Here is a 13,004-nt window from a genome sequence, read left to right as displayed (position 1 = left end):
CACTGCCCCCCAGCACCTGGGCTCCTGCCTGTTCAGGCTGAGGCTCATGGTGGCCGCTGGCCGTGGGAGCCGCGAGGGGGCTGCAGCCCCATGGCCCGTCCAGGTCCCGTCCCTGTGTTGCCAGGGGCCCTGCCCGCCCAGACCCCGCCCTCGCAGGCTCTGCCAGGAGGCCGTCCTCTCGTGGGTGGGCTTATTGGCCCCAGAGTCCCTTCCCCACCACCCTTCCTGTCTGAGCCCGGAGGCTGGGGCTTGGCTGGCAGGACATAGAGGGTGGTGGTCCCCAGGGTGCTGAGGTGCTGGACCCCCAGGGAGGGCATTCAGTCGGGGTGTCTCCCCCAGGCTCAGGCAAGTTGGGGTAGGGTCCCAGCAGCCCAAGCTTCTCCAGCCTGACGGGCTGACGGCCGCCTGGGGACACTCCCTTCCTGGGTGGATGCGACGCTGAGCCGTCCGTACCCACCGTCCTCCAGGGGTGAGGTGCGTAGGTGTGGGACCACCCGGGGCTGGAACTGGAAAACGCGCTCCCCCTCCTGCCTGCCCCGGGATCGGGGCTGCTGGGGCTCTGCGGCCGGCTCTCGGGAGGGGTGCCCACCCGCTGAAGCCCAGGGGATGCGGCGTCCAGCAAACCTCCCGGCAGGCGGGGCCTCGTGCTCCCGGGGGAGAGTCGGGCTGGACGCTGGCCCAGCGGCTGTGATGTGCCTCTTTCAGGAGCTGGTCACTGCCTGGTACATCGGCTTCCTCTGCCTCATCCTGGCCTCGTTTCTGGTGTACTTGGCGGAGAAGGGGGAGAACGATCACTTTGATACCTACGCGGACGCGCTCTGGTGGGGCCTGGTGAGTGCCCAGCTGCTGGGGCTGTTGCCCTTCACTGAGGACACGCTCACCGAGTGTGGCCTTCCTCAGGGTCCCTCCTGCGCGTTGTCTGCCCTCCTCTGCTCCCCACTCCGGGGTGTGCCCCTGACCCCTGGGCCTGGACAGGAGATGCACAGCTCTCCCTGGCTGACCGGGCCAGAGACGTCTCTCTGGGGCCTCTTGCTGGCCACTACTGACAGTGATGCCACGTGGATGTGGCGGCCCAGGCAGGGTGGTGGTAGGGGATGCGCCGGTCTGTGTGGGGTGGAGAGGGGCCTGGCCTCAGGGAGCCTGTGCCTAGCCATGGCCAGTCACCTTCCCTCCTTCCTCACTGACCACCTGTGTGACCTCTGTGATGGGGGGAGGGGGGTCCTGCGGTCCTGTTGATGGGCAGGAGAGTTTGAAAAAGGGGAAATGGACGCCCCAGCCCCAGCCCCACCCCCGGCCCCTCCCACTCTCCTGGCCTCAGCTTACAAGCCACCCTCCGAAGGGCCCACACGATCCTCTCCGCGTCCCTGGAAGGTCCCTCGGCACTGTCACCTCTCAGGCCCCTGGCTCTCTCCTAGCCTCTTGGCCCCTGGCTGGGTGTGAAGTGAGAGCAGAGCCTGACCCCCACTCCCAGCCCACAGGGAAGGAGCAGAGGTTCAGAGAGTGGATGTGATCGTTGAGGGGGGAAGGGCAGCCAGCAGTGACCCTGGCCTCTCGGGCCCTGGGAGGGCGGCACGGCGGGGGTTCTGTCCAGCTGCCCTGAGGCCTCAGGAGGGGGGTCTGGCTCGGGTCGCGGGCCTCCAGGCGGCCACTGTCCGGCCTGGCTGAGCGACGGGGCCTGCTGTCCGCAGATCACCCTGACAACCATTGGCTACGGGGACAAGTACCCCCAGACCTGGAACGGGAGGCTCCTGGCGGCAACCTTCACCCTCATCGGCGTCTCCTTCTTCGCTCTTCCTGCTGTGAGTCCTGCCCCTTCCTGCCTTTGCTGGGGACGGGGTCTGGGCTCCCCTGGTGACCACAGCTGCCCTCGGGGCCGTGTGGGGCAGGGGCAGGGCTCCCAGCAGGCCCACAGCCCCCAGGAGTGGATGTGGCAGCCTCCACAACGTGCCGCCCCAGGCTGTACCTTCTGACCCGTGTCTGTGGGTCACCGTCAGCGCCTCCCAGCCTTGTGGGATTGGCCAGTCGGGTCCTTGTGACCAGGAGCGGTGCTGTATGGTGACACAGCTCCGTCAGGTCTCCTTCAGAAGAGGCAAGGGCCCTGTTAACCCTCTACCCGCAGCTGTGGGGGGCGGGGCTGGCGCTGCTGCTCTCCTGGTGGCCCTTCTCTGGGACCCCGGACCACACCCCTCCACTCACTCCAGTGTGGACAAATTGGGGAGGAGGATTAATCTCTGGGCCGAGATGTGTTCAGAGTGGGCCCTGCCAGGCTCCTGTAAGCCTGAAGTTCCCTTTACCCCAAATCCAAGTCTTTCCCCCCAGCCTGTCTCCTGGCACTGGGGGCTGAGGAGGCGGGAAGGTGGAGCCAGAAGTGTGCAGGCACGGGTGGGGGGGGTGTGGTCCCCCAGACATGGTCTGACCCTGAGGAACTGTGTGGGGCTGTGGTCCCTGGGGCACCGTCTGACCCCAGTGATTTGCAGGGCATCTTGGGGTCTGGCTTTGCCCTGAAAGTTCAAGAACAGCATCGTCAGAAGCACTTTGAGAAGAGGCGGAACCCTGCGGCAGGCCTGATCCAGGTGAGTCCAGGTGGCCCCCCACATGCAGTGCCACGTGGACCTCCATGTAGACCGGCAGAACCCCTGGCCTGGGCCCACGGTGTTGGAGTGGAGCCCTGCTAGGCGTCTGTCTCCCTGTTGGGGAATTCGAGTCTGTGCTGAGAACCGGCCTAGATGCCCTCAGCTGTCTGGCAGCTACAGCACAGGCAGCAGCAAGGCGGGTGCTGGCCAGCGTTCTGTGGGCCCTGGGTCCTGGGCCAGGCTGTCACAGGTGCCCCCGAGGTGTCCCTTCACAGCACTGACACCTATCCTGCACTTGTGGAATCAGGGTTCAGAGATTCCCCACGCAGGTAGGTGCCAGAGCAATGTCTGTGCTGCCCCAGCTCACAATGCCCACCCCATCACTGGGGGTCACAGTGGCCACTCGGCCTCCAGTAGTGCTCCATGAGCCATCCTGAGAGTGTGGGCCCGAGCACAGGCTGCCCGATGGGCCCAGCGTTCCTGCAGCCCCTCCCAGAGCCCAGGGGACCCAGTGGACCTTTGGAGTTGACTGGCCTTTCCTGCTGGCTGGACACTGCCCTGGCCCCTCAAGTGCATTTCTTTCTTAAAGATGTGGTCTTGCCCTGGTGCAGCCTACTTTTGTGTATGTATGTATGCATGTGTCTTTCACCATAAGAACTTCGAATGGCTACTTCTTTTAAATGCAAAAGAGTGTGAAGAAGAACAAAAATGCCCCCCAGTCCCACCCACTATTGACAATAAAGTCACAGCACTACGTGTGGTTCAGAGGTTTGAGTAGCACAGGGAAGGAGCGTGGCCTGAACACGCAGCACCTACCCCCTGCCCCTCCTCTCTGAGAAGCTCGGAGGTTTGGGAAGGAGATGTGGAAGAATTAGGGCTTGGGAAGGACCCCCACACACTGGGGGATCTAGGAGGCACACACATGCCCAGTGCTGGATGCAGGCTCAGAAGTGACGGGAGAAGACACTAATTGCTCACTTCAGGCTGATCTTTAGACTCCGTGCAAGCAGGAAGTGATGGCTAAGGCAGAGCTGTAAGTGACCTTCTCAGATGTTGGAGGAGTGCCCCAACACAGGGCCGGTCTGCAGAGGCTGAGAGCATTTGTTTCCTCTTTGGTTCTTTGGGTTTAAGGGAATGTCTGTCAAGTCACCATCTGACCACTGAGCTAAGGGAACAGACTTCAGTGACCACACACAACAAAGAATACAGCGTTTATGGAATAGCTTAGAAAAGTCACTTAACAAACTACTACAATCAACAAAAAGCAGCAGCAATAAACTCCGGGGATGGGGAGGAATCTGACTTCCAGAGGTACCACATTACAATACTCAGAATGTCTAGTTTTCAACAAAAAATTGTGAGGCATGCAAAGAAACAAGAAAGTGTGATCCAGTCACAGGAAAAAAAAAAAAAAAGTAATAGAAACTGTCCCTGAAGAAGCCCTGATGTTTGATTTACTAGACAAAGACTTTCAATTAGCTGTTTAAATACACACAAAAGACTAAAGGAATCCATGGAAATGAGGAGAATCAGAAGAATGATGTCTCACCAAATAGAGACTGTCCATAGAGATAGAAATAATACAAAGGAAACAGATAGAAATTCTGGAGCTGAAGAGTACAATAACTGAAATGAAAAATGCACTAGAGGGTTCAGCAGCAGATCTGAGCAGGCAGAAGGAAGAATCGGCAGACTTGAAGACAGGTGAGTTGAAGTTACTCAGTCTGAGGAGCAGAAAGAGAACAAGTGAAGAAAAATGAGCAGAGCCCATGAGACCTGTGGGATACCATCTAATGTACCAATATTTGCATAATGGGAGCCCCAGAAAGAGAAGAGGGGTTGGGCAGAAAGAATACCTGAAAACATAAGGCTGAAAACTTCCCAGATTTGATGAAAGACATGAATCTGTACATCCAAGTAGTGTAAAGTCAAAGAGATTCACACCAGGGCTCTTTATGATCAAACTGTTGAAGCCCACAGACAGGGGGAGTCTTGGAAGCAGCAGGAGAGAAAGGACTCTTGGTGCCCAAGGGTCCTCAGTGAGGGTAACTGCCGATTTCTCATCAGAAACCATGGGGGCCAGTGGGATGACGTGTTTAAAGTCTGCAAAGGAAAAACTGTCGACCCAGAATTCTGGTCTGGCAAAATTATGCTTCAAAAGAGAAATCACAGCATTCCCATAAAAACAAAAGCTGAGGGAGTTTGTAGCTAATAGACCTGCCCTACAAGAAATGCTGGAGAGGGCTCTTCAGACGGAAGTGAAAGGACCCTGGGCAGTAGTAACTCAAGCCACACAGGCACTGGTAAAGTTAACTACACAGGTAAATGTGAAAGCGAGTAGTATTATATTTTTGATTTGTAACTCATTTTTTCCCTTATATGAGTTAAAAAACAAAGGCATAAAGCAATAATCATAAATCTGTATTTCTGGGCACACAACGTAGACGGTGTAATTTGTAACAGTTACAACATAAAGGGGGCGGACCGCGCAAGAGCAGAGTCTCTGTTCACTATTGAAGCTGAGTTGGTGTTAATTCAAACTAGATTGTTACAAATTTAAGATGGAATTAATCATAATCCCAGGGTAGCCCTTAAGAAAACAACTAAAAAATACCAGAAAAGGAAAAGAGAAGGGACTCAATAATAACTAGGAAAAAATGAAACTCTACAGAAGGCAATAATGGAGGAATTGAGAAACAAAAAATCAGCAGAAGCAAGTCCTTCCTTATAAGTAATTACTTTAAATGTAAATGGATTAAAGTCTCCAATTAAAAGGTAGAGATTGGAGGAATGGATAAAAATCTATCCAACTGTACTAGATCCAAAGACGACAATACACTGAAAGTGAAAGAATGGAAAAAGATATTCCATGTAAACAGTGACCTAGAGCTGGGTTGGCCACACTTGTATCAGACAAAATAGACAAGTCAAGACAAAGAAGGCTGTTATGTATTGATAAGAGTCAATTTATAAAGATGATTAACAATCATAAACATTTATATACTAACAACAGAGTCCTAAAACTATATGAAGCAAAAACTGACAGAATTAAAGGATGAAATAGACATTTCTACAGGAATACCTGGAGAATTCAATACCTCACTTTCAAAATGGGTAGAAAGGTATTTCCCTGGTGGCACAGTGGTTAAGAATTCACCTGCCAAGGCAGGGGACACGGGTTTGAGCCCTGGTCCGGGAAGATCCCACATGCCACGGAGCAACTAAGCCCATGCATCACAACTACTGAGCCTGCGCTCTAGAGCCCACAAGCCACAGCTACTGAGCCTGAGTGCCACAACTACTGAAGCCCACGCGCTTAGAGCCCGTGCCCCACAACAAAGAGAAGCCACCGCAATGAAGAGTAGCCCCCGCTCGCCGCAACTAGAGAAAGCCCGCAGGCAGCAATGAAGACCCAACGCAGCCAAGAATAAATACATAAGAAAACAAGGGTAGAAAAACCAGACAAAAGATCCTAAGGAGACAGAGGACTTGAACAAACCACGACGCAGCTAGATCTGCAGACATCTGTCATTAGACATGTGTCACCAACCACGGAGGACACATCCTTCTCAAGTGCACGTGGAACGTTCCCCAGGATAGACCATGGGTTGGGCCAAAACAAGTCTCAACAGTTGGGTGCCACATCTATCCAATGAGGAAAGGACAGTCTCTTTGACGGTGGTTCTGGGATACTGGAGACCCATTTTTAAAGGAGTGAAGTTTGACCCTTACCTCACACCAATACAAAAGTAACTCCAAATGGATTAAAAACCTACATGTAAGAGCTAAAACCAAAATTCTTAGTTGAAATCATGGATGTAAATCTCTATGACTTTGGTTTCTTAGATGTGACACCAAAAGCACAAGCAATAAAAGAAAAAATAAATAAGACTTTAGCAAAATTAAAAACTTCCATGCGTTAAAGGACACTATTCATAGCGTCTCTTTAGAGAGTGAAAAGACAACCCACAGAATGGGAGAAAATATTTGCAAATCATATATCTGATACGGGTCTGGTATCCAAAATATATGAAGGACTCATACAGCCCAACGACAAACAGACACACAACCCAATTAAGAAATGGGCAGAGGATTTAAGTAGACATCTCCCCAAAGAAGGTACACAGATGGCTAATAAGAACATTAAAAGATGTTCAGGGGCTTCCCTGGTGGCGCAGGGGTTGGGAGTCCGCCTGCCGATGCGGAGGACGCGGGTTCGTGCCCCGGTCCGGGAGGATCCCACATGCCGCGGAGCGGCTGGGCCCGTGAGCCATGGCCCCTGAGCCTGCGCGTCCGGAGCCTGTGCTCCGCAACGGGAGAGGCCACGGCAGTGAGAGGCCCGAGTACCGCAAAAAAAAAAAAAAAAAAAATGTTCAACATCATTCTTCATGAACGAAATGCGAACCAAAAGCGCTTCACATCCACCAGGAGGGGCTAAAATTAAAAGAAAAAGTGTCGATGAGCATGTGGTGAGATCAGAATCCTCGTACATTGCTGGGGGGATGTGAAATGGTGCAGCCACTGTAGAAAAGTTTGGTGGTTCCTCAAAAAGTTAAACATATCACATGACCCAGGAATCCCACTCCTAGGCGTACACCCAACAGAACTGAAAACATGTTCGGCCAAAAAGCTTCACACAGGTGTTCGTAGCAGCACTATTCACAGGAGCTGAAAGGTGGGGACAGCTCAGACGTCCCTCGGTGGGTGAAAGGTACACAGATGTGGTCCGTCCATACGCCCGAATGTTGTTCAGCCTTAAAAAGAACGAGGCTCGGATGCAGGCTCCAGCAGGGCTGGGCCTCGAGAATGTGCGAAAGGAAGGAGGCCAGACACAGGAGGCCACGCGCTACGATTCCATCGCTACCAAGTGTCTGCAGTAGGGAAACCCACAGGGACTGATGCAGATTGGGGGGGCAGGCTGGGGGCAGGAGGGGGCGGGGAGTCGCGCTGGCGGGTCGGGGGCGCTTGTTTTCGAGGTGGTAAAAAGGTGCGGTTGGCTGGAGGGGACGGTTGCACAGCAGCAGGAATGGGCTCAGCGGCAGTCAACTGCACGCTTTAAAGTGGTGAATTTTATTCAATGTGTATTTTACCGCAGTTAACAAACAGAGTGAGGAGTGGAAGCCCAGGCCGGGTCAAGGTCGGTGTACAGGGCAGGCCCGTGCCTGGCAGGGGCTCGGCCTCAAAGTGGGGACGATTGTCCCTGGCTCTGCCCTCCACCCCGTCCCCCGGGGAGGGAAGGAAGGTGACCACGATGCCGGGTGACGGCTTCCAAGCGTCAGGTAGGGCAGATGGAAGGAAAGAACTGAAGCTCCCTGCAGCCTCGCCGGGTGCTTGACCTGTGCCCCGCACCCCGCCGCGTCTCCATTCTGCAGAGGCTACTGAGGCCTGAAGGGGTGGGAGCAGCACGGGGCCTCAGTCCAGAGCCCCGTGCACGGGGGTGCGCAGGGGCGAGGCCCTGGGAGAGGCCGGTGGGACCCCTTAGTGCCCAGCTGACGTCCTGTCCTGCCCGCAGTCCGCCTGGAGGTTCTACGCCACCAACCTGTCACGCACGGACCTGCACTCCACGTGGCAGTACTATGAGCGCACGGTGACCGTCCCCATGTACAGGTACCTCCCCCACCTCCCCAGCGCTGCCTGTGTGCAGCCCCCTTTGTTCTTAAACCCCATTTCTCGGTTGTCGTTCATCATTTTGGTTACTTTTTGTTTCTTTTTCTTTAAAATGTGTGTACTTTTCAAAAAGGGACCGTGTGTGATTATTTGATTAATTTTGTTCTGTTTTCTAGTTTGCGGCTTTTATTTTTCACCTTCATTCCGCCCCCTGCTTAGTGTCCTTGCTGTCAGGCGCATAGTGTGTAAACCTTGTGACGACAGCCCCCCAGAGCTTGCGGAGGTAAATGCTAGCTGGTTCCAGGGACCGCAGCCCCTCCAGGGGGCCCCGTGTTTAGAAACAAAAGGATAACCTTGACCCTCTGACCCCCAGCGAGGACAAGAGTCTCTGCTCAAGGAAGGAGAGCACCCCAGACCCCACAGCGAGGTCCCGACAGGGCAGAGCACAGACACCCCCAGGCGCCCTGGGGGGGAGAGGAGGGGGCCGGGGAGGCCTCCCTGGGGGCCTGCGTGGTCAGCAGGCGGCTTTCCAGGCACGGCTTGTGCCCCCCGGGGTTTGTCTGTGCCAGGCTCCGGCTTAGAACAAGGTCTGAGGTGAGAAGGGCGAGGGCTGGCCAGCGTCCATGCAGGTCAGGTGCCCCCGGGCTGGGCGCTGCCCTGCCAGCCCGCCCTCCCACCGCAGGGCTGGCGCTGAGCCCTGGGGCCTCTCATCCCGAGGAGTCCCCTTACCTGCTCCTGGGGGTGTCCACCCACGGAGCCCTCCCCCTGGGGCAGGGTCCTCCCGCGGGTCCCCACCTGCCACCCGCCTCTCTCGGGATCTGCCCGCTCCCTCCTCCAGCGCGTCCTGCGGGCACTTTCGGGGACCCTCAGCCTCGGGCTGGTGGGGGCCTGGCGCCACCCGCTTCCCGGAGCCGCTGCAGGCGCTGCGCTCTCAGCCCTCCGGCCGAGGCAGGACTGGCCCTCGTGCTAATTTTCTTTGTTCTGTTGTCTCCCCCACTTTCCTGGACTATGTTTTTTTCATTTTCTTTTTCTTATCCCGTTCTTTTAAAATCTTTCACTCCTTTCCCTTTGTGTGTGTGTGAAAACACTTGAAAAAGCTCGCAAACTCAAACCTACGGGGCCTCCAGGTAGGACTGCATGGGCGGAAAGCGTGTGGTGTGGTTCTGTTCTGTTGGGGACTGTTCCGGGGCCCCCCCGAGCCCACCCTGCCCAGCCTGTGGCCCCGCCTGGAGCCACATGCGCCCTCCTCGCTCCCCGGTTCCCTCTCCCGACCGCCCCTCCCCACCAGCTGCTTTGTCGTGCTGGTCTGTCTGTCCAGGTGTCCTCCGTTCCTTGTCTGCTTCCTGCCTTGTCTCAGTGGCTGGGGTCCCGCCCCACGGGCCCCACTTACTCCCAGTGCAGAGGTGGTGGAGATGGGGCATCAGCCATCCCAGCTCGGGGGCACCCCAGCCAGCGGCCCCCGGTCCTGGAAGGCAGCTCTGGGCTTGGGGTCTCCCTCTCTGCATCCGCCCCCCGCCCCGAGAGGGAGACGTGAGGCCCTGGGCGGAGAGGGCCTGCGGTCCATCCGTGTGGCCCCACTGACCGTGTCTGCCCCGCACGGCTGTCTTCCTGCTGCGCTTTCAGTCTGGGGCCCCGTGCCCAGACGGGGGCGCTGCACTGCTCCACAAGGGCCCCTGTGCCTGGGGCCAGGCCCCTTTGTAGGCCCTGTGCTTCCCCTCGGAGTGGTGGTACCGTGCTGCGCCTCCTGTGGCGCCCTGCGTGGGAACCGTGTTAGGAAGGTAACCCCTCCGCTCCCAGGAGAGAAGAGGGTGCCGTGCTGGGCAGTGTAGGGCCAGGCTCCGGGGGCAGGAGGGTCCTGACCCCTCGGCATCTCCGCCCCAGCAGTGCCTGCCTTTCACCGTTGGCCACGGGCCCCACGGGCTTCGCTCAGCAGAGGGTGGTGGTGGGAGCAGCATATCCTCCCCCGTCTGCTGGCCCTGGACCCCTGGGGCTCCAGGCTGCCGGGCAGTTGGGGGGACCCTGCTTCAGAGCCCGAAAGGCTCCTCCCAGACCCGGTGGCCCCCTCGGTCCATCTTCTCCAGAGGCCCCCCATCCCCTGACGTCTGTGGAAGCACCCCATCCCCACCCCGGGCCTGGGGGCTGGCCTTGTCCTCCGGAGGTGTCTGACCCCAGACTAGCCGCTGATCGCTCCTGGGGACGCCCCCCAATGTGTCCCCCACTCCCATCGCCCACTGCACCCTCGTCCTCCACGACTGGGGCTGTGTGTGGCCCTCACGTGCGTGGTGCCTGCGCGTCTCTGTCCGCGGCCCTGCCCGTCCGTGTTCTGTCCCCTGCCTCTGTGTGTCCAAGGCATGGCGTCCAACTGCGTGCCCCTACCCTGGACCTGCGTGTGTGGCGGCCGAGTGGGGCCGGCTGCCCAGGGTCTCTGTTCCAGGCCCCGTGGTGGGCGACCAAGGGGGTGAGGAGAGCAGCTCTGTCCCGGTGTCCCGTCCTGGGGCTCTGCTGCGCCCACGGTGTGAGCCGACCCGACCGCGCAGGCCTCCTGCTAGGTCTGGACCTATGAGGACAGGAGAGACCTGGAGGGGAGTGGGGAGGGGAGAGAGAGGGCTAGTGTTCCCGGGTTCCAGGCCTGGCTGGGCTTGGGCGGCAGCGGGAACAGAGGGGCAGGGCCGCCCCTGCTGGCCCTGGAGATGGCAGTGACTGGGGCGAGCCCGGCGGAGGGGGCACTCGGATGGGTGCTAGGGGGCGTGGCTGGGTAGAGGAGGGGTTGGGAGGGACCAAAGCAAAGCCAGACTGGCAGGTGGGGGGGGGGCGGGTCAGGGCCAAGGGTGCAGGGGGATCACAGATCCTCCTGTTTCGGAGACAGCGGGCAGTGTGAGCAGGGGAAGGACAAGGACACATCACACGAGGAGGCTGGGCACCCAGGGAGGCCCAGGGAGAGGACACTGGGGACGTGGGAGGGGACAGGAGGGAGTGAGGGCTGGAGCCAGGGCTGTGTGTGTGGCGGGAGGTGGTGCTGTGCACCGGGTGAGGGTGCCCAGGACGGCTTGGACACAGGTGCACAGGAGGGACAGGAGTCCCCAGGCTCAAGAAGGCCGGAGGCTCAGGATTGGGTTTGGGGGTTGGTAGGGGGGTGTCACAGAGCAGGTGGGGGTGTCACAGAGCAAATGGGGTGTCAGAGAGCAGGTGGGGGTGTCACAGAGCAGGTGGGGTGTCACAGAGCAGATGGGGGTGTCACAGAGTAGGTGGAGGTGTCACAGAGCTGGTGGGGTGTCACAGAGCAGGTGGGGTTTCACAGACAGTGGGGTGTCACAGAGCTGGTGGGGGTGTCACAGAGCAGGTGAGGTGTCACAGAGCAGATGGGGTGTCAGAGAGCAGGTGGGGGTGTCAGAGAGCAGGTGCGGTGTCACAGACAGTGGGATGTCACAAACAGTGGGGTGTCACAGAGCAGGTGGGGCGTCACAGACAGTGGGGTGTCACAGAGTATGTGGGGGTATCACAGAGCACGTGGGGTGTCACAAACAGTGGGGTGTCACAGAGTATGTGGGGGTGTCACAGAGCAGTAGGGAGTGTCACAGAGTAGGTGGGGGTGTCACAGAGCAGGTGGGGTGTCACAGAGCTGGTGGGGTGTCACAGAGCAGTGGGGTTGTCACAGACAGTGGGATGTCACAGACAGTGGGGTGTCACAGAGATGGTGGGGGTGTCACAGAGCAGGTGGGATGTCACAGAGCTACTGGGGTGTCACAGAGCTGGTGGGGTGTCACAGAGCTGGTGGGGTGTCACAGATCAGGTGGGGTTGTCACAGACAGTGGGATGTCACAGAGTAGGTGGGGGTGTCACAGAGCAGGTGGGGTTGTCACAGACAGTGGGGTGTCACAGAGCTGGTGGGGGTGTCACAGAGCAGGTGGGGTGTCACAGAGCAAGGTGGGGTGTCACAGAGTAGGTGGGGTGTCACAGACAGTGGGATGTCACAGCATAGGTGGGGTTGTCATAGAGCAGGTGGTGTGTCAGAGACAGTAGGATGTCAAAGAGTAGGTGGGGTGTCACAGACAGTGGGATGTCACAAACAGTGGGGTGTCACAGAGCAGGTGGGCGTGACAATGGGGTGTCACAGAGTATGTGGGGGTGTCACAGAGCAGGTGGGGTGTCACAGAGCTGGTGGGGGTGTCACAGATCATGTGGGGTGTCACAGAGCTGGTGGGGTGTCACAGAGCAGGTGGGGTGTCACAGAGCAAGGTGGGGTGTCACAGAGTAGGTGGGGTGTCACAGACAGTGGGATGTCACAGCGTAGGTGGGGGTGTCACAGAGCAGGTGGTGTGTCAGAGACAGTGGGATGTCAAAGTGTAAGTGGGGTGTCACACAGCAGGTGGGGTGTCACAGACAGTGGCATGTCACAGAGTAGGTGGGGGTGTCAGAGAGCAGGCGGAGTTGTCACAGCAGGTGGGGCTGGGTCAGGAAGCAGAGACCAGGGCCTGGAAACACGTAGCGTCACTGATGGCGTGGAAGCTGTGTGAGAGCCTAAGGTGGCCAGGAGCCACTGGAGGAGTTGGGAGTGGGGTGGGGTTGGGGTCAGAAGTGTCCCCAGACATTGTGGGGACTTGAGTCTCGGGTGAGTCTCCTGCAGCTGGAGGCGGGAGAGCTGGGCTTCCCCAGGAATGTCCCAGGGGTACAAAACCCTCCCTGGCATCCCAGAGGGACTGTTCACCCCTTGGCTTCCTGGCCGGTGGTCGCAGCACTGAATGCTGGGCCGGCAGGCGGGCCAGGCGTGCGGCTGTCGTGGTAGGTGTGACTGCCTCTGGGAAGAGGGGCTCGGAGCGGGGCCAG

At 58.0% G+C, this 13,004-nt stretch overlaps 1 protein-coding gene across 9 annotated transcripts in view; it reads left to right on the top strand.

The window, feature by feature from the left end:
* Positions 1-13,004, top strand: part of KCNQ2 (potassium voltage-gated channel subfamily Q member 2) — a gene marked incomplete at both ends in the record, with an annotated part of 46,650 nt that overhangs the window by 17,287 nt on the left and 16,359 nt on the right. For 8 of the 9 annotated variants that reach the window (XM_082857304.1, XM_082857311.1, XM_082857307.1 and 5 more), the window contains 5 exons: positions 706-831; positions 1,689-1,799; positions 2,478-2,573; positions 8,086-8,180; positions 9,278-9,307. In XM_082857304.1, coding sequence (XP_082713430.1) covers positions 706-831; positions 1,689-1,799; positions 2,478-2,573; positions 8,086-8,180; positions 9,278-9,307 — 458 coding nt within the window. The remainder of the gene's footprint in view (positions 1-705; positions 832-1,688; positions 1,800-2,477; positions 2,574-8,085; positions 8,181-9,277; positions 9,308-13,004) is intronic. The other variant, XM_082857310.1, reaches the window with a different exon arrangement.

Source organism: Leucopleurus acutus, assembly GCF_964270905.1.
Source record: "Leucopleurus acutus genome assembly, chromosome: 16".
Classification (NCBI taxonomy): Eukaryota; Metazoa; Chordata; class Mammalia; order Artiodactyla; family Delphinidae; genus Leucopleurus; species Leucopleurus acutus.
Note: the sequence above shows the minus strand (reverse complement) of the source record. Positions and strands in the feature narration are given on the sequence as shown.